Source organism: Canis lupus, chromosome 6, assembly GCF_048164855.1.
Source record: "Canis lupus baileyi chromosome 6, mCanLup2.hap1, whole genome shotgun sequence".
Classification (NCBI taxonomy): Eukaryota; Metazoa; Chordata; class Mammalia; order Carnivora; family Canidae; genus Canis; species Canis lupus.
Window position 1 is genome coordinate 2,867,212 of NC_132843.1, and position 21,991 is coordinate 2,889,202.

The window sequence follows — 21,991 nt, forward strand, 5'->3', positions numbered from 1 at the left end:
AACCCCAAACACCCTATACCATCAGCAGCCATTCCCCACTCTCCACCTTCACTCCCAGCCCGAACAACCATGTATCTACTTTCTGACTCTACAGATTGACCTATTTCACACGTCACACAAATTGAGTCATATAACTATGTGTCTGGATTGCTTCACTTAGCATGTTTTCAAGGTTCATGTGGTAGCATGTTATTAGTACTTCATTCCTTTTTATTGCCAAGTAATCTTTCATTGTATGGATATACACTTTATCACTCTATCAGCTGATGGACATTTGGGTTATTTCTATCCTTTCTGGCTATCTTGAATAAGGCTGCTACAAACATCTGTATAGAAGTTTTTGTTTGAATACTGATTTTCAACGCCTTGGGGTATATATCCAGAAGTGGAGTTCCTGGGTCATACAGTAATTCTACATCTAACTTGAAGAACTGTCAAACTGTTTTCCAACAGCAGTGGTACCATTTACTATTCCCACTAGCAGTGTAGGAAGACTTAATTTCTCTATATCCTCACCAAAACTTGTTACTGTCTGATTTTCAAAAACTCAGTCATCCTAAGAGTGTAAAGTGATAACTCACTGTGATTTTGTTTTGCATTTCCCTAATGAACAGTGATTCTAAATATGCTGTCATGTATTTATTGTCCACTGTGTATCTTTTTTGTTAGAGAAATGTCTATTCAGATCTTTGACCCATTTTTTAAACTGGTTATTTGTCTCTGTATTGTCTAGTTGTAAGAGTTTGTTTGTTATACATTCTGGATACAAATCTTTCATTAAATATATGATTTCTAAACATTTTCTCCCATAATCTGGGATGCCTTTTCACTTTTTTTTTTTTTTTTTAAGATTTTTATTTATTTGAGAGAAAGAATATGAGCCAGGGTGGGGTTGGAGCAGAGGGAGAAACAGAATCCCCACTGAGCAGGGAGCCCAATACTAGGCTTGATCCTAGGATCCTGGGATCATGATCCGAGCCGAAGGCAGACGCTTAACCAGCTGAGCTACTTAGGTGCCCCAGACTTTTCACTTTCTTACTTTTTTTTTTTTTTTAAAGATTTTATTCATAAGAGAGAGAGAGAGAGAGAGGGAGAGACGCAGAGGGAAAAGCAGGCTCCATGCAGGGAGCCCAATGTGGGACTTGATCCTGGGACTCTGGGATCATACCCTTGAGCCAAAGGCAGACGCTCAACTGCTAAGCCACCCAGGCATCCCAGACTTTTCATTTCTTAATGGTATCCTCTGATGCACTCGAATTTTATATTTTGATAATTCAGCTATTTTTTTCTTTTGTTACTTGTGTTTTACAGGTGTCATATCTAAGAAATCAAGGCTTCCCCCAAGGCCATGAATGTTTACATGTTATCTTCCAAAAATTCTATAGTTTTAGCCCTTAACATTTAGGACTATGGTCTTCTTCAAGTTTCTTTTTGGATATAGTATGAAGTAAGGATCCAACTAATTCTTTTGCATGTGGATATCAGTTGTCCTGGCACCATTTGCTGAAAATATTCTTTCTTTATTGAATGGTCTCAGTACCCTTATTAAAATAAATAAATAAAATAAATAAACTGATCATAAATAGGGAGGTTTATCTGGGGACTCTCAAGTCCACATATTCTACACGTCTATTCTTATGTCAATACTATAGTTTTGATTACTGTAAGTTTTGAAAATGGAAAGTGAATCCTACAACTTTGATCTTTTTCAAGATTGCTTTGGTCATTCTGGTTCTTGTGCAGGTCTACATGAATTTTAGGATCAGCATGTCAATTTCTTTAAGAAAAACAAACAATAAACCCAAACAACAGCTGAGATTTTTGATTGAGATTATATTGAATCTGTACATCAATTTAGGGAGTACTGCTATTTTAGTAATATTAGATCTTCTGATCGATGACCATGGGATGTCTTTCCCACTGGCTTTTTTTTGGCAACCCTTTCCCCACTGCCTTTGCCCTAAATGTTGAACTTTTGTTAAGTAATGTGTCTGTTCCCTATTATGCTGCTTTGCCCCTACTGTGGGCTGGGAAATGAAATCAACTATGCTGCAGTATAGCATGTCTTTCCAAAAAGGTCAGAAACCCTCTGGAAGCCTGTTATACAGACCTAGTAAAGTACACAGGGTTTGTGACTATCAATGCTCAAAGATTCTTGTACAGTCAGTAATGAGTTCACAACTATAATCTAGAACTGATTACAAGTCTGAATCTCAAAAAGAAAAAAAAAGTCTGAATCTCTGAATAAATAGACCAATATCCTATAAATGCTATAGTTTAAATGAGTTTCAGCTGTTAGTGTGAAAAAATATTGAGGCCAAGTGAATGATGACTGCCCCTAAGAGATATTTGAAAAAGCTGTATCAGGTCCACAAGTGAATTAGAACTTAAGAGGATCATGGTGCTAAAAAGATTCATCACCACTGGCCCATGAAAATATATTGTTTATTATGACATAAACACGAAGTTGTTTTTGAGTAGTGGCAGATTTTTCTATTATGGCTGGTGGACAAAACTATTGCCTAGATCAGAGCTACTCAGAGTGTGTTCTAAGTACTGGTAGTCTGTTGCCACATGAAATACTTGTATCAGAATGTAAATCAATCCTACCACTAAGCACGGCATTTTGTTTAGCTGTTTAGAAAGCAAGACCTCTGCTGTAGGAAGCAGTCCACTGATGTGCACTGAGGCAGGCCTCCTGTCCCGTGGCAAGCTGGTTGTTAGCAGTACTGGTATAGGGGAAGCAATTGCTCTGGGTGGCAACAAATGAGGCACTCCTGGTCAATCAACACCATGTTCTTGCCAATGGCTATGAAAAAAATGTAAAGACTCACCTTCTGAATTCCTCGGCTTTCCAGTATACCAGAAATAGGAGAACATCTGAATGCTGCATAGGTAGCTCTAAAAACATCTCCACTGTCATCAACTCCCTATAATCATTTAAACAAGCAAACAAACAACAAAGTCAGTAGATCAATTCAAAGCGAGACCATTACCTTTTTGGTTACCAAGGACACACAAATCCCCACCCCCCTTTTTTTTTTGCAGGGGATAGGAGAGCTCAATGCTTGCCTAAGAGTGGGAGCACTACTTAACTCTGCTCACACAAGACCTCCCACTACTCTCCTCTCCATCACCAGCCACTCCTCTTTGGCTACAGTTATCTTCAGAATGGTGCTCATGATGTGGAAGGACTGCCTTCTCCTCAAAGACCCTGCTGAATGTGCATTTTAACATCACAAGCAATATGAGTTATTTTTTGTCAGTGGGTACAGCACTATCTTTTGCACACATTTTGATAGTATTAGGGCTCAAAGCTTCTAGTCTCATATGAAATACATGGCGGAAAGGCCAGAGTATTCCAAACCACATACATGACAACATGCTCTATTTAGGTAGAGCCCAATGGTGGAGACTATTTACAGTACAGAGTAGGCTAGGACTCACAAAGAACATTCCATTCTGTCTCTTACACTGACTCCTCCTGGCTAAAAACACACATCAGTATTCAGAAGGTGGGAAAGAAAAATGCATACATGTGTACACACACAATGTTCCATAATAAAATTTTAGTATTTTTTTTCAAAATAAAGTTATTTCAGATAAAAATTAAAACTGTAGGAGGTACTGTTAAATGAGCTAGCACATATTTTCACATACATTCTTTAATTTGACTCTAAAAACCACCTTGTGCAAAAGATGGGGCATGTATTAGCTCCGTCTATAGAGGAAATCAAGGAAGTAAATTAGTAGGACAAAAACCTAATAATCCCAACCTATGTTTGTAATTCAGTATAAAAAACACCCTGAATAAAGTTTAAACATTGAAATGAATATGTTTAAGGCAATTATTACTGACCTTGACATAAGGTGGAGCTAAAGATGACAGATGCCACTTCACTTCTGCATTACCATGATTCTCAAGTTCCAGACAATTTTCTACAAGGAATACACATGTCACAATTCAAACAATTCTTGGAGAGGGAAGTCAACAAGCAGATTACTGTGATAATGTGTAACAATGAGTAATTACCTCATCATAGAGGAAAAATACACTCATGAGATCCCCAGAGGAGCCCAATGGAAATTTACAATATTTTCTAACAGAATAAAAAACGAAGGGCTAATGAAAAGGGAGCTATAAGATGATTTACATGTTTAAAGAGTTACTGGCTGCTGTGGAGAAGAGACACTGCTAGGGAGTTGGAATGGATGAGGAGCCCTGGTAAGATGCCACAGCAGCAGTTGGGTTGAAAGGGGGCATGTGGGGTGGTCTGCAGCAGGCCTGAATCATTACAGTGGGAGGAAAAACAGCAGGCAGACAGGGGATCCATTGAGAAAACAGACCGCAAAGGACTTGCTAGTGGAGTATATGGGAGGAGGAGGGGAGGAAAGAGTGAATAACTTCCAGGGATTTGGCTTAACAGACAGACAGTGGTGCCACTTGATCACATAGGGTGGGCGGGAGGAGAGGCAGGTTTCATGGGTAAAACGAGTTCTTTTTGTGAGACGCCAACACGCAGAAGCTGGGCAGGGTGCAGGGAGATCAGAGAGAAAGAAGAGGACACAGGCAGGCCCAGGAAGAAGAGTCATCAAGGAAATCTGAGAAGGAGCAAGTGAGGCAGGGAAAACCAGGAGAGGTGCAAGGAGCAAACAGTCCAAGGAGGAAGGAGTGGCCACCAGTGTTGAGAGGTCAAATTAACAAAGGCCCACAGAAGAGACACTCCCTTTTCAGTGACCCCGATAGCAGGTAAGGGCGAGGTGGTAGCACCAGCTCAGTTACGGCCTGAGGAAATAAAAGCAGGGAGCACAATCTTTCCACGAGGGAGGGGTGTTGAGGAAGCAGGGAGAGCAGCAAGAAGTCATGGGGTCAAGGAAGGCATTCCTTAAACAGGTGATAGCAGAGGGAATTGTGTGCCAATGGAAAGGCAACAACAGAGGGAGGAAACTGAGGACACCGGAGAGAGAAAGCGAGGAGGAAGCGCCCGAGAAGGCATGAAGAGATGGGCCTGGATTCCAAGCAGAAGGGTTTGCCAGAGATGGAAGTGGAAGCCTTGGATTTAGCCTAATGGCCTTTATATTTGCAATGATGTGTGAGGCAGAGTTGAAGAGCTCGCAAGAGCAAGAGTAGGAGTAGGGGAGGGGCACTGAGAAGAGAGAAGCTGTCAAATAGGGGGCAAGATGGCAAAAGAGGAGGGGTCCTCAACTCACCTGGCCCCACCAACTACCTAGATAAATCTCAAGCCATCCTGAATACCTATGAATTCGACCTGAGATTTAAAGAGAGAGCACCCGGAACGCTACAGAGAGAAGGGTTTTCGCTTCTAACAAGGTAGGAAGGAAGGGAAAAAATAAAAAAAGAATCAAGTCGGGGAGGGGCCCCGTGAGGAGCCGGGCTAAGGCCGGGCGGCAAAAGCCTCCAGGACAGGCAAGCCCAGTCCTAAGATGCAGGAAGTTTATTTTTTATGTTTAAAAAAACTTTATATTTTTTTAATTTTATTTTTTTAAATTTATGATAGTCAGAGAGAGAGAGAGAGAGAGAGAGAGAGAGAGGCAGAGACACAGGCAGGGGGAGAAGCAGGCTCCATGCACCGGGAGCCCAACGTGGGACTCGATCCCGGGTCTCCAGGATCGCGCCCTGGGCCAAAGGCAGGCGCTAAACCTCTGCGCCACCCAGGGATCCCGAGATGCAGGAACTTTAAAAATCCACACCAGATTCTTCCCAGACGAAAAAGCGCATATCAGAAAAATTGGGCAGAATCGCAGGAGGGGCAGTGAAGCCACCAGTTTCCTGAGTCACTAACAGGAAGTGTGCCTGAGGGGGGTGGGAGGGAGAAATGCACCACAAACTGGACCAAACCCTTCAGGGCCTCTGGAGAAGCCAATCGATTAGGTGGGTAGCTAATCAAAGGAGCTGCATCCTGTTGCCTTTGGAGGCCCCGGGAGCACGATTCCAGCAGCACAGGCCCCGGATCCCAGGGCGCTGGGACACAGCCCACCATCCTGTGCTCCCCCCCGGGACAGGTAGAAGGGGGACTGCATAGGACAGGGAACTCTCCTGCCGCTGGGCGCCCCGGAGCTGTGCAGGTCAGCGACCCCCACCACCGGAGCATCCAGGCCAGTGTGGACTGGGAGACTAGGGTAGTTACCCGCGGGGAGCTGACTCCAGGTCAGGACCTGGCTGCTGCCAGTGTGGTTGTTCCTCCTGGTGTCACCCTGTGCTTGGGAGGGGCGGGGCTGCCAGGGGACAGGGGACTCATTGGGTAAACAGCTCCCACTGAGCCGGCACCCGATGGGGGGGGGGGGCGGGGATCTCCCCCAGGTGCACACACCTGAGAATCAGCACAGTAAGCCCCTCCCCCAGAGACCAGCTGGAAGGACAGAGGAAGAGCAAGTCCTAGACCGAGCAGCGCTGGAAAGCTCTAGGGGGAGTCGAGGGATTTATAGTATATAGAACTAGAGGGTACCTTCCTTTTTTTCCCTTTTCCCAGTACAACTCGTTTTTATATCAGACTAAAAATTTCCGGTATTTTTTCTCTTTTCCAACCTTAACTGTAATATTTTACCACCTCTTCATTTTTAAGTTTCTTCCTTTTTGACTTTCATATTTCTACACAATTATAGATCTATTTATAATCTATAATAGATTATAGATCTATTTTCCACTTCTACATTCCCTTCAACATACTCAATTTAATTTTGGGAGATATACAAGATGCAGGTTTTGTTTTCTGTTTTTTTGTTTTTATCTGCCTCATTTTGTATTACAATGGTAGAAGTTAATACCTTCTAAAACATGACCAACATGCACCCAGAACCAAATGGTATACCGGGCTGGTTCATTTGGTGAGATTATATTCTCTCTTCATTCCCATTCTGCCCCCCTCTTTTATCTTGTTTATGTTTTGGTGGTCAATGTTGGGGCCTTCTACAAGTATTGGTTTATATAAATTTGGGACTGAGCATCCTCTACCATAGAGAACAAAATATACTCAGAACCAAGAGGATCACCCTCTAGGACCCCTCAGGTAGACTACATTCTCCCTCCACTACCACTTCTTCACCACCACCATCTCCCAGACCCCCTCCTTTTTCTTTTTTTTTTTTTTCCGTATCTTTTTCCCTTTTTTCCTCTTTACTTTTGCTTTCTGCTCTTCTTTTTTTCTTTTTTGGGGGATTCTTGGCCTTTTACTTTTCACTACTTGTTTTAAAATTTATCACTTTAGTAGTCCTTTTTATTTTGTTCTGATCTTAATCATTTTCTAGTCTTTGATCTTGTCAGAATCATCTAGGATGAAATTTACTTAGGTCATCGTTGATATTCTTGACTCAGCCTGCTCATACAGCCACTTTGCACAGAGCAAAATGACTAGAAGGAAGAACTTCCCACAAAAGTAAGAATCAGAAACAGTAATCTCTGCCACAGAGCTACAGCATATGGATTACAATTCGATGTCAGAAAGCCAATTTAGAAGCACAATTATAAAGCTACTGATGGCTCTGGAAAAAATAATAAAGGATTCTAGAGACTTCAGGATTGCAGAATTTAGATCTAATCAGGCCGAAATTAAAAATTAAATGATTTGCAATCCACACTGGATGTCCTAACTACTAGGGTTAATGAGGTGGAAGACAGAGTGAGCAACACAGAAGACAAGTTGATGGCAAGGAAAGAAACTGAGGAAAAAGAGAAAAACAAGAGCCCATGAGGAAAGGTTAAAGGAAATAAATGATGGCTTAAGAAGGAAGAATTTACATATAATTGGGGATACAAAAGAGGCCGAGAGGGACAGAGGGTCAGAAAGCATATTTGAACAAATCATAGCTGAGAACTTCCCAAATCTGGGGAAGGAAACAGGCACTCAGATCCAGGAGATAGAGGGCTCCCCCCTCCCCAAAAATCAATAAAAACCATTGAACACCTCAACATTTAACAGTGAAACTTAGAAATTCCAAAGATAAAGAGAAAATCCTTAAAGAAGTGATAGACAAGAGATGCTTAACTAATATGGGGAGAAGTATCAAATTATAGCAGACCTCTCCACAGAGGCCTGGCGGGCCAGAAGTGGTGGCATGATATATTCAGGGTACTAAATGAGAAGAACATGCTACCAAGGATACTTTATCCAGCTGTCATTCGGAATAGAACAAGACATAAAGAGCTTCCAGGATAGGCAGAAACTGAAAAATATGTGACCACAAACCGGTTCTGCAAGAAATATTAAGGGGAACCCTGTAAAAAAAAAGGAGAGAGCCCAAAGAAACAATCCACCAAAACAGGGACTGAATAAGTATTACAATGACACTAAATTCATATCTTTCAATAGTTGCTCTGAACGTGAACGGGTTAAATGATCCCATCAAAAGATGCAGGGTTTCAAACTGGATAAAAAAGCAAGACCCATCTGTTTGCTGTCTACAAGAGACTCATTTGAGACCTAAGGACACCTCCAGCCAGAAATTGAAAGGTTGGAGAACCATTTACCATTCAAATGGTCCTCAAAAGAAAGCTGGGGTAGCAGTCCTCATATCAGATAAATTAAAGTTTATCCCAAAGACTGTAGTAAGAGATGAAGAGGGACACTATATCATGTTTAAAGGGCCTATCAAACGAGAAGACCTAACAATCATGAATATTTATGCCACTAATGTGGGAGCTGCCCAGTATATCAATTAATAACCAAAGTAAAGACATACTCAGATAATAATACACTGGATGTAGGAGACTTCAACATGGCGCTTTCTGCAAGTAACAGATTTTTTTTCTTTTTTATTTTTTTAAAGATTATTTATTTATTTATTCATAGACACACACACACACACACACAGAGAGAGAGAGAGAGAGAGAGCGGGGCAGAGACACAGGCAGAGGGAGAAGCAGGCTCCATGCAGGGAGCCTGACGTGGGACTTGATCCAGGGTCTCCAGGATCACACCCTAGGCTGCAGGCGGCGCTAAACCACTGTGCCACCGGGGCTGCCCATTGACAGATTTTCTAAGCACAATATCACCAAAGAAACAAGGGGCTTAAATGATACACTGGACCAGATGGATTTCACAGATATATACAGAACTTTCCATCTGAACGCAACTGAATACACTTTCTTCTCAAGTGCACATGGAACTTTCCCTAGGATAGAACACATACTGGGTCACAAATCAGGTCTCAACCGATACCAAAAGATTGGGATTGTCCTCTGCAGATTTTCAGACCACAATGCTTTGAAACTTGAACTTAATCACAAGAAGAAACTTGGAAGAAACTCAGACACGTGGAGGTTAAAGAGCATCCTACTAAAAGATGAACGGGTCAACCAGGAAATTAGAGAGGAATTAAAAAGATTCATGGAAACTAATGAAAATGAAGATACAGCTGTTCAAAATCTTTGGGATACAGCAAAAGCAGTCCTAAGATTGAAATACATCACAATATAAGCATCCCTCAAAAAACTGGAAAAGACTCAAATACACAAGCTAACCTCACACCTATAGGAACTGGAGAAAGAACAGGAAATAAAGCCTACACCAAGCAGAAGAAGGGAGATAATAATGATTTGAGCAGAACTCAATGAAATAGAGACCAGAAGAACTGTAGAACAGATCAACAAAACCAGGAGTTAGTTCTTTGAAAAAATTCATAAGATAAACCATTAGCCACCCTTATTAATTAAAAAGAAAAAAGACACAAATAAAATCATGAATGAAAGAGAGAGATCACAACCAATACCAAGGAAATACAAATGATTTTTAAGAAGTATTATGAGGGCAGCCCAGGTGGTCCAGCAGTTTAGTGCCACCTTCAGTCCAGGGCCTGATCCTGGGGACCTGGGATTGAGTCCCACGTGGGGCTCCCTGTGTAGAGCCTGTTCCCTCTGTCTGTGTCTCTGCCTCTCTCTCTCCCCCTCTCTGTCTCTCATGAATAAATAAATAAAATCTTTAAAAAAAGAAAAAAGTATTATGAGCAGCTAAACACCAATAAATTAGGCAATTCAGAAAAAATGGACTCATTTCTGGAAAACCACAAGTTACCAAAACTGGAACAGGAAGAAGTAGAAAACTTGAACAGGCCAATAACCAAGGAGGAAATTGAAGCAGTCATCAAAAACCTCCCAGACACAAAAGTGCAGAGCCAGACTGCTTCCCAGGGGAATTCTAGCAAATGTTTCAAGAAGAAATAATACCTATTCTACTAAAGGTGTTCCACAGAGTAGAAAGGGACACAATACTTCCAAACTCATTTTATGAGGCCAGCATCACCTTAATTCTAAAACCAAAGACCCCACCAAATAGAGAAATTATGGACCAATAACCCTGATGAACACAGATGCAAAAATTCTCTCAAGAGACTAGCCAATAGGATCCAACAGTACATTAAGAAGATTATTCACCATGAGCAAGTGGGATTTATTCCCAGAATGCAAGGGTAGTTCAACACTCGTAAAAACAATTGATGTGATAGATCATATCAACAAGAGAAAAGACAATAGACGCAGAAAAAGCATTTGACAAAATACAGCCTCCATTCCTGATCAAAACTCTTCAGAGTGTAGGGATAGAGGGACTTTCCTCAGTATCTTAAAAGCCATCTATGAAAAGTCCAAAGTGAGTATCATTCTCAAGGGCGAAACACTGAGAGCCTTTCCCCCTAAGATCAGGAACACAACAGGGATGTCCACTCTCACTCATTCAACAGTATTAGAAATCCTAGCCTCAGCAATCAGACAACAAAGAGAAATAAAAGGCATTTAAATTGGCCAAGAAAAAGTCAAATTCTTCCTCTTCACAGGTGACATGATACTGTACATACAAAACCCAAAAGACTCCACCCCAAGATTGCTAGAACTCATATAGCGAGTCAGCAGTGTGGCAGGTTACAAAATCAGTGCCCAGAAATCAGTGGCATATCTATACACTAACAATGAGACTAAAGAAAGAAATTAAGGAGTCAATTACATTTCTAATTACACCCAAAAGTAGAAGATACCTAGGAATAAACCTAACCAAAGAGGTAAAGGACCTATACCCTAAAAACTACAGAACACTTCTGAAAGAAATTGAGGAAGACACAAAGAGATGGAAAAATATACCATGCTCACGGATTAGATGAATATTGTGATAGTGTCTATGCTACCCAGGGCAACTTACACATTCAATGCAATCCTTATCAAAATACCATGGACTTTCTTCACAGAGTTGGAACTAATAATCTTAAGATTTGTGTGGAATCAGAAAAGACCCTGAATAGTCAGGGGATATTGAAAAAGAAAACCAGAGCCGGGGCCATCACAATGCTGGATATCAAGTTGTACTACAAAGCTGTGATCATCAAGACCATGTGTACTGGCACAAAAACAGACACACATTTCAATGGAACAGAACAGAGAACCCAGATGGGCCCTCAACTCTATGGTCAACTAATATTCAACAAAGCAGGAAAGACTATCCACTGGAAAAAGGACAGTCTCTTCAATAAATGGTGCTGGGAAAAATGGACAGCCACATGTGGAAAAATGAAACTAGACCATTCTCTTACACCAGACACAAAGAGAAACTCAAAATGGATGCGAGATCTAAATTTGAGACAAGATTCCATCAAAATCTTAGAGGAGAACACAGGCAGCACCCATTTTGAACTTGGTCACAGCAACTTCTTGCAGGATACTTCTATGAAGGCAAGGGAAACTAAAGCAAAAATGAACTACTGGGACTTAAGATAAAGCTTCTGCACAGCAAAAGAAACAGTCAACAAAACTAAAAGCCTACAGATTGGGAGTAGATATTTGCAAATGACAGATCAGATAAAGGGCTGGTATCCAACATCTATAAAGAACTTCTTAAACTCAACACCCAAGAAACAAAAAATCCAATCATGAAATGGGCAAAAGAGAGGAACAGAAATTTCACCAAAGATGACATAGACATGGCCAACAAGCACATGAGAAAATGCTCTGCGCATCACTTGCCATCAGGGAAATACAAATGAAAACCACAATGAGATCCCACCTCACACCAGTGAGAAGGGTGAAAATTAACAAGACAGGAAACAACAAATACTGGAGAGGATGTGGAGAAAGGGGAACCCTCTTGCACTGTTGGTGGGAATGTGAATTGGTGCAGCCACCCTAGAAAACTGTGTGGAAGTTCCTCAAAGAGTTAAAATTAGAGCTATCCTATGACCAAGCAATTGCACTGCTGGGGATTTACCCCAAAGATATAGATGCAGTGAAACGGCAGGACACCTGCACCCCAGTGTTCACAGCAGCAATGTCCACATGAGCCAAACTGTGGAAAGAGCCTCGGTGTCCCCTGACAGATGAATGGATAAAGAAGCTGTGGTCTATGTATACAATGGAATATTACTCAGCCATCAGAAAGGACGCATACGCACTATTTGCTTCGATGTGGATGGTTCTGGAGGGTATTATGCTGAGTGAAGTAAGTCAATCAGAGAAGGACAAACATTATATGGTTTCATTCATACAGAGAATATAAAAAATAGTGATTGGGATTATAGGGGAAAAGAGAGAAAATGAGTGGGAAAAATCAGAGGGTCAGACTCCTAACTCTGGGATAAGACTCCTAACAAGGGGTAGTGGAAGGGGAGGTGGGTGGGGGGATGGGGTGACTGGGTGACGGGCACTGAGAGGGGCACTTGACAGGTTGAGCAATGGGTGTTATAGATACTATACGCTGGCAAATTGAACTCCAATAAAAATATATACATATATTAAACAAAAAAAAAAAAAAAGGAGAGAAGCTGTCAAATGAGTCTAGCAAACAAAGAGGGCTGCTAGTAAAGATTGGTGCTGAGCGGCATCTGAGAGCAGAGATGACAAATTTGTGGGAATAGGCAGAGTTTCCTGCAGCAGTGCTGTGCTGCTCCAGTACAGACCCGAAGCTGGTAGACAGCTGGTCTAATAAGGCCTGGAACCTCACCAGGCAGGAATGCAGAGGGAAGGGCACACGGCAGTTAAGAATGCTCCTAAGGCAGTGATTTCAGAGACAGACCACAGAATTCAAGCCCAGGCAGCCCAGGCTGGGGTGCTGGAGAGTGGCCTGGATGTCTGACTGAGGCCAGAGAGCCGCTGGAACTCAGAGGATGTGAGTGGGGACGATGGAGCGAGGGGATGGGTGATAACCCGCAACGGACTGGCTTGACAGGCAGTGGAAACTGAGCATGAGTGCAAGACAGCCAGTGGGAGAGGCATGTCGTGAGGGCCAGGTGACAGAAGGCGTAAACCCTTTCCAATCCCAGTCATGCAGACTGAGCCATCACTGGGAGGGAGGTGGGAGGGAGGAAATGCAAATGCCGTATTCTCTGGACGCTGGGGGAGTACTAGCAATACTGAGGGCCTACTAGGTGACACACACTATGCCAAGTGCTTTATATGTATTATTTCATTTATCTCTCAAAGCCCTCTGTGAGACGAGTCAATTATGATGGACATTTTGCAAATGGGGAAACTGAGTCTATCCATTTAGCCTCTGTAGCGCCTCAAGTCTCACTAGTGAGGGGCAGAACCAAGTTTTCCCCTCTTTCTTCTTTTCTTCTGCTGCTAACTTACTAGCAGCTCTGGTAAAAGACAAGTGAGAGCTGGGGAGGGATGGTTCTGACCAGCGAGAATCTGAGATTCCTGGAACATAAACAGTTCTTAAACATTTTTCAATTTTTAGACTGCCCCAAATCTGGCCTGTCACTGAAATGACTGCCAAGGACCACCTGAGTCTCTCCCGAAAGAGGGGACAATTTGATCCCTATCCCTTATTTATCCCAATAAGGGTCACTAAGAACAGAGTGTTAGAGTCAACAGATCAGTGGCCATTTGAACTGTATATCCTTGTGATACCACACCTGAAGTTTCACCAGGTTCTGTTGCAGGAAAAGTAACAGTCTTATTTCTTATTTCAACTTTTGTGGAAGGTGGTTTTGTCATCGGCTTCACCAGATGACTAACAGAAGGATCAGTTTCTGGGGAAAGGATTCCAAATGAGCTGGAGGCCAAATGAGTAAGTTCTTTCTGGGTCAAGTCTTCTCGAATTTGAACTTTCACAACTTTCTGAAAGGAGCCAAATAAAGGAGATAAGACACAAGTGGAGCTATCATTTTAAAGAAAAAATTCTGATTTTTGAAACATGGTGGAGAAAAGTAATGCCAAACAAATGAAACATGGAGGAAGAGGAAGTTTATTTAGATCTCAAAGTAAAAAACAAAAAACAAAAAACAAAAAAACCTCAAAGTAAATCTGTGACTCTCACCTCTCTCTCCCAACTCTCTTCTTTTTTAAAGCAGATTTTGCAAATTAATAATGGTTTCTAGGCTCCACTTTCTATTCATGCCCCTACCCAGGAGAATTGTTCAGATCACTAACAGGAAAACCCTGTGCTAACTTCTCCATCTGAATAAGTCTAGCTGGGCTGAAAGAACAGGCCCCTTCATTTCATGTCTGAAATACTAAGGCCAGTAAGGATAATGACACTTAAGCTGCAAAATAGGAAGAATGTTGCTTAAAAAAACAAAGTACCTTCTGTCCATTGTCACAATGTATATAGATGAAACCACTCCATGGAAACATTGAATGTTTTGTGGATAAAGAGGAATTAGGACTCACTAGAATTTGTAGCTTACTCCTAAAAAAAAGAATTCAGTAATAAAAAACAAGAATACCCCATACTTTAATAGCAATAACCACAAGAATTATAAATACATTTTATCAATGAACAACTCTTTCCTTGTTGCTAATAAAGAACAGACAAGAGGTGAGATCCCATACATGTCTGCTTCTACATCACCCCTAAACTCAGTGACTAACAAAAAGTCAAGTGGCATAAAACCATGAACCTAAGGGGAAAACTCATGTGAAAACAGACCATACCATAGAAATATCATTTAAAAGCAATTCAGAAAAAAAATTTCTGGACCGAAAGACCAATATACAAAAGCTCTCAGCCACTTGATAATAAAGAATGATATAGTCACAGTACAAAGAGAATGAAAGAGCTGGAAAGGAAACTGGAAGAAAAAGTGGGGTGGAAAAGAAAATAAAGACTTTTTTACCGAATTGCTAAAACTTTCCATGCTCATCGTTCTCCTCAAGAGCTATGGAATGTCAAAGAAAACTTTTTTTTTTTTTTAAAGATTTTTAAAAAAATTTATTTATTCACGAGAGACACGGGGGGGGGGGGGCAGAGACACAGGCAGAGGGAGAAGCAGGCTCCATGCAGGGAGCCCGATGTGGGACTTGATCCCAGGTCTCCAGGATCACACCCTGGGCTGAAGGAGGCGCTAAACCCCTGAGCCACCCGGGCTGCCCTCAAAGACGACTTTTAAATGTGGACAACATAATCAGATTTGTGACTCAGAAGAAACAACTAGTTACAAAAGACACTTTGGCACACATGTCAAAAATGGCAGAGCAAGGGCACCTGAGTGGCTCGGATGGTTAAGCATTTGCCTTTGGCTCAGGTCATGGTCTCAGGGTTCTGGACTGAGCCCCATGTTGGGCTCCTGGCTCAGCCCAGCTTCTCCCTTCTTCCTCTGCTACTCTTGCACTGTTCATGCTCGCTCTCTTTTTTTTTTTTTTTTAATTTTTATTTATTTATGATAGTCGGGGGGGGGGGGCAGAGACACAGGCAGAGAGAGAAGCAGGCTCCATGCACCGGGAGCCCGACGTGGGATTCGATCCCGGGTCTCCAGGATCGCGCCCTGGGCCAAAGGCAGGCACCAAACTGCTGCGCCACCCAGGGATCCCCGCTCTCTCTTTCAAATAAATAAAATCTTTAGAAAATGGCAGAGCAAGAGTATTTTCCTTTGCTAATAGCTAAGTATGTGGGGGGATATTAAAAGTAATTTGTGGAACAATCTGTTCTATAATTTCCCTATCTTTTCAACCATTAATTAGTAAATGTTTAATAGATTGCTCCTAGGAATATTTCCCCGGACTATGCTTAACCATACCTTAAGTCAGTATTAACCAACTGAACTCTCCTTAAATGGACACTTCATCACTTTGCAAAAGTAAATAAACTTCATGTTGCTCTTCTGCAAAGTTGCCATTCCCAAATAGGAAGTAACTTTCAGAATGCTCTGTGCCAACCCAGATGAAGCCCCTGGAAAGCTGCAGAACTGCAGCTCCTATCAATAATTAAGCTGCACAGAGAGGACAGCTGCTTATCAGTATTTGGTCCCCAAGACTTCCTTCTTAGAATACTATTTGTAAAACATAGCGAGCTAGGTAAGATTCAGACATATTAAAAGTCAGGAAGCTTTGTCTATAAAATGTCCCTTAGACAAAACCAGCAGAATAAGTTGAGCCAAACCCAGGGCAATGAAGGACAGAACCATCTGGGCCTTAAAAACCACCATCCTTCATTATCTGCTCAGTCACATCCCTTGCTTTGTAATTTGCTACACAGAGTAATAAATCTGCACAATCTGATGTTTTCCATTCCAGGAAATCTTTCCCACCTTATTCATGTCCCTTAACCCTTTTAGGCTGTATACACCGTAAGTTCTGTGGACATGGGCTCTACTCTGCTAAGGAGCATGAGCCTTGAATGACACTGTAGTCCCACAAAACCACATGGAGCTCCGCACAGGGAGCATATGATAAAATTCTACTGAATAAATTAAAATGGCAAATATTTGATCCTTCAAAAGTCACCATGCTAACATCTGAATACTACCTGGAGGAAAGGGAAATCATACTTACTCTGGTGGGATAAATCCATGTTGTGGTGTTACTGTAAGGCAATGTGCCGGCCAGTATAACTCAAATTTTAGTAACCTAATGGAATTATTTAAAATCTGGAAACGTGCAGTTTTTGCCAGACCACCTATCAGATAAATAAAATGTAACTTATGTTTAGTATTAGTGGAGAGAAAAAACCAGAACACTCCATGTGTTAATAAGCAGTAAAAACAAATCCTAAATATTCTACCAACTTAATTTTGCTTTATATGAATTTCAAATCCCTATAAAATAAGACCATTTTATTTTTAAACTACAAAGACACTGAACAAAGAGAAAAAAAGGACATCTGGAAATTGTTACCACTGGTCTTATCTTGGGTCTTATCTAGATTTGTTCCTACTCTGAACCAACTGTGTCAATGTTAAGAGCAAAAGACATCAAGTACCAAATGAGTTCTTTGGGGTGAGGGATGAGGTAGGAGGAAGGGCCCATGGATGAGCAGCCCTGCCATACAGAGAACTGGGAGCTTGGTATGAGGACAATGGCCTTATGCTGGACAGTGCTCAGGATGAATGTGAGGTGGGTCTCAGTAGGGGAGGGGAGGACCTGCATAAGCCGTAGGTCACATTTGAATATAGTTCAAGTATATTTCCTAGATGAGCAATGGGATCAGAGTGAGTACATCCTTGGTTTCCAAAGTGCACTGCTGTTGTGGTATTGTTGATATACTCACAAGGAGAAGGGGCCATCAAAATCAAGTGTTCAGGTTGGACAGTCCACATTTCCCTGGAGGATGATTTATCTTGAGGTGGGCAAGCGGCTTGTGAAAGAAGTGGAGAACCTTGAGGACCTTTAACTGGTAAAACATCCAAAGAAACATTGCCACCATGTTTCCCAGAACTGTCAGATTCACTGTAGAGACAGAAAGAGAAAGGGGGAGATGAAAAAAATAAAAAATGATAAAAAGCTTATGACTAAGGATGTTAACTATTTGCCAAACACTGCAAAGGAAATACCATGGTTTCTCACCAACATTTTACTGTGAGGTTTTTACTTTTTGGTTGTACAGAATTTGTGTATTAAATATAATAATGTTCTGCTTAATAAAAAAGAAGCCAGACTTTGTCACATTTTTATATTAATTCTTCATAAGTCTAAAAACATTTGGATAAAACTAAAAGTGCATTATGTAATATACTATGTATGTCTCATGGAAGAAAAATTCTTCATTGTGTATTCTTAATGTTATTAATATTAATTCTTAATAAAAATATATTATAGGTCAAATATTGTTATACTAATCTTTCATCAGTAATTTCTTTCCTGTCTTGACTTTAGCATGCCATCTTAAGTCTCTTAAAAGATTGGAAAACCACCCAATATTAAGAATTTTTTAAAAACAAAACTTTTTTTTTTGCCATGCTAAGTCTTTTATTTATTTACATTTTTTTAATTGGAGTTCAATTTGCCAACATACAGCATAACACCCAGTGCTCATCCCATCAAGTGCCCCCCCCTCAGTGCCCATCACCCAGTCACCCCCACCCCCCGTCCACCTCCCTTTCTACCATCCCTTGTTCGTTTCCCAGAGTTAGGAGTCTCTCATGTTCTGTCTCCCTTTCTGATATTTCCCACTCATTTTTTCTCCTTTCCCCTTTATTCCCTTTCACTATTTTTTATATTCCCCAAATCAATGAGACCATATAACGTTTGTCCTTCTCCGACTGACTTATTTCACTCAGCATAATACCCTCCAGTTCTATCCATGTCGAAGCAAATGGTGGGTATTTGTCATTTCTAATGGCTGAGGAATATTGTACACATATATTGTACAATATATGTGTATTGTATATTCAATATTGTATATTGAATATTGTACACATATATCACATCATCTTTATCCATTCATCTTTTGATGGACACCGAGGCTCCTTCCACAGTAAAAACAAAACTCTTTGTATCTCTAACTTTTAAATGGTTTCATGATGCTAACACCAAAGAAAGGGTCTGGGCAAAATACTATGGTAAGAAATGCTGATAAGGTTTAAGGGGATTTTTATTAAGTGTTAGAAGTGTTTAGCTTTAGATTACAAAAAACTGGTAATTCAAATGAAATTTATAATCACAGAAGCACATGATTTAACTAAAGTTCATTGGGGCATTGCCCAAATTTTCCTACTATACAGCAGAACTCCATCTTTGTTTAAAGTAGTCATTTAGCAAACAGAGGAATCTTCTCCTCACCCTCTTATCTGCTCCTTTTCCAATCAGACTGCCCCAGGAACAGAGATATAATGGAGGCAACAAACAAAAGTGAGAAACAATTTTAAAAAAATTATAAAGCTACTTCCTTGGCTGTTTAGTTTCCTAAGAACTAGTTCCTCACAATTTAAGTGGTTTTCAAGATAATTTTTAACATCTGTAACTATGACCTTTAATTCTTTGATTGAATATCTTAGAAAAGAACTATCATTTAAAGTATAGTGATTCTTTTAATTTTAATACATTATTGAACTCAGGTTGCTAATATTTTGTTGAGGATTTTTGCATCCGTGTTCATCAAGGATATTGACCTGTACTTTTCTTTTTTTACAGTGTTTTTGCCTGGTTTCCATATCAGGATAATGTTGGCCTCATAAAATGAGTTTAGAAGCCTTCCTTCCTCTTTAAGTTTTTGGAATAATGTGAGAAGGACAGATACTAGCTTTAGTACAGTGAAGGAAATCATCAAAATAAAAAGGCAACCTACTGAAAGGGAGGGAATACTTGCAAATCAAGTATCTGATAAGAGGTTAATATCCAAATGATAAATAACTTCTACAACTCAGTATCAAAAAAATAAATAGCCTGATTAAAAGCAGGCTATGAGCAGAGGATTTAGAATGCAAACTCGTACAGTCCCTGTGGAAAATAGTATGGAGTTTCCTCAAAAAATAAAAATAAACCTAGCATATTTGACCCAGCAATTCTACTCTAGGTATTTATCCAAAGAAAATGAAAATACCAATCTGAAGAGAGCCTTGCATCCTGATGTTCACTGCAGCATTATTTAAAATAGTCAAGATTTCAAAGCACCTATGTCCATGATAAATGAATGGATAAAAATGTGGTTTACCTACCCGCTGGGTATTAGTCATAAGAAAGAATGAAATCTAACCCCATTTGTGACAACATGCACCTAGAGGGTATTATGCTAAGTGAAATATGTCAGACAGAGGAAGACAAGTAATGATTTCATTTACATGTGGAATCTAAAAAACAAAACCAATGAACAGACAAAACAGTAACACTCTTAGATATAGTAAGCTGTTGGTTACAGGAGGCAGGGAGAGCAGCTGGGTGTGAGTGAAACAGGTGAAAGGGATTAAGTGGTACAAACTTCTAGTCATAAATAAATTATGAAGATGTAATATACAGCAAAGGGAATATAGTCAATAATAGTGCAAAAACTTTGTATGGTAACAGAGGGTAACTAGACTTAGTGTGGGGACCATTTCATAATGTATAAAAATATCCAATCACTATGATGTACATCTGAAACTAATAGGATATTCTGAGTTATACTCTAATATATTTTTTAACTATACGGAAGAGGGCAAGCTAGGATGAGTTGGGATGCCCCATGTGGGTGTGTGAGCTCTCATTTGGTGGCTGGGATTTGCATAAAACTCTCAGCCAGTATGAGTTGGCAACACTGTGTCAGGGTAACAGCCCATATGATAAGAAGACTGGTTAAAAACAGGAGGATTGAGTAAATGCAAATATACTGGGGATAATGAAGCCAGGATTCTCAGTATTGGAAATATCAGTGTAAGCTCATGATTTCAAGATATTTATAAACAGGTTTGGATACACATGGATTTATATATAAATGCATATATATTTCCTAGCTCTATCCACTGAGGGGGCCTAGAAATAGTAACACCTGAAAAGCAGTAGGACACTTACTATTTACATCCCAGTTTCTAATACTATTCTCTCCATTAAAAGGAACCAGAACTTCTATTCCAGGGCTAGGATGGGGAAAGTGTATGTCAAACCTAGAATATCCATTGTGCCAGTGAATAATGAGCCAGGTTAAGTGACCAAATGATGACAGTAAAGGATTAATACTGAATCCATCAGTCCATCCTGATATAAATACACAGAAGGGAGTAAAGTAAATCTCTTCCTTATTGTGGAATGACAACTAGTAAACGTAGACAAAATCAGAAAAATCACCATTTGGTAAATAAGACTACTAACGCGATTCACATAATCATCATCACGGGGTACTACAAGTGTGATAAGGAGCAAGATAACTCATCATCTCTAAGGATCTCCCTTTAAGACATTAGTTAGCTACAGTGGAGAAACCTGGCAGACACCATTTTAATGAAGTTGATAGAAGATACATGGAGAAAACAAACAGCATCACTTCTGTGGTGTGAGCAACATTTTATAGAGTAACTGGCCTATATTCTACAAAAACATCAAGGTCACTGATGAGAAAAGGGCAAGCAGCTGGCCTGTACCTATTTTCTCATTTTTTACTAGGGAATGCCCAGGAAAAAAGAAAGCTCATTTGGTCAAACCCCTTGTGATCTTCCTAGTGACATCTCCCAGCAAACCTACTAATTTACTTTTCTATGGAATGCTTATAACAGAATGTTCCTGGTCTGTCTAGAATTGGTTATGGTAAAGAAATCTGAAATTTATGAATTTATGCAGCATAGCTGTTTGAAAAAGTATCACATAGGGTATGTAATTATACAAGTATAAAACAGAGCTTTTGCAATTGAAACAGCTCTCCCTTTTGTGTGAGCAATGTATCACATGCACAACTCAGAGACCTCAGGTTAAATTTGAACCAGAGTAGAGTATTAATGTTGCAAAAAGGGCCTAGGAAGCATCATTAGCAATCCTGATTTCCTCATGTTTCATCTAAAATTATTACTAAAACTTAGTTTTGGGTAGTATCTTTGATTTTGTGGCTCTGATCTGATGATCCAACCCTCTGCGTTCCATCATGAAAGAGAAGGACAGATGGGGGAAGTGCTCTATATTGAAAGAGGGTAAGGTAAGGTGGGTGGGGATAGGGTGACTGGGTGAAGGGCATGAGGAGGACACATAAGATGAGCGCTGAGTGTTGGCAAATTGGATTTAAATAAAATAGAATTAGGGAAAAAAAAAAAAAAAGAATTAGGGATGCCTGGGTGGCTTAGTGGTTGAGTATCTGCTTAGGATGTGATCCCAGGGTCCAGGGATTGAGTCCCGCATCAGGCTCCCTTTGAGGTGCCTGCTTCTCCCTCTGCCTATGTC

General features: G+C 40.5%; 1 protein-coding gene across 10 annotated transcripts in view; it reads right to left on the minus strand.

Annotated features, from left to right (window-relative positions):
* Positions 1–21,991, minus strand: part of CEP192 (centrosomal protein 192) — a 157,517-nt gene that overhangs the window by 11,124 nt on the left and 124,402 nt on the right. For 9 of the 10 annotated variants that reach the window (XM_072828633.1, XM_072828630.1, XM_072828635.1 and 6 more), the window contains 6 exons: positions 17,424–17,602; positions 16,709–16,832; positions 14,522–14,627; positions 13,852–14,056; positions 3,860–3,939; positions 2,835–2,930 (listed from right to left, as the gene is read on the minus strand). In XM_072828633.1, coding sequence (XP_072684734.1) covers positions 2,835–2,930; positions 3,860–3,939; positions 13,852–14,056; positions 14,522–14,627; positions 16,709–16,832; positions 17,424–17,602 — 790 coding nt within the window. Of the gene's footprint in view, positions 1–2,834; positions 2,931–3,859; positions 3,940–13,851; positions 14,057–14,521; positions 14,628–16,708; positions 16,833–17,423; positions 17,603–21,991 lie in introns of those variants that run through there. The other variant, XR_012032232.1, reaches the window with a different exon arrangement.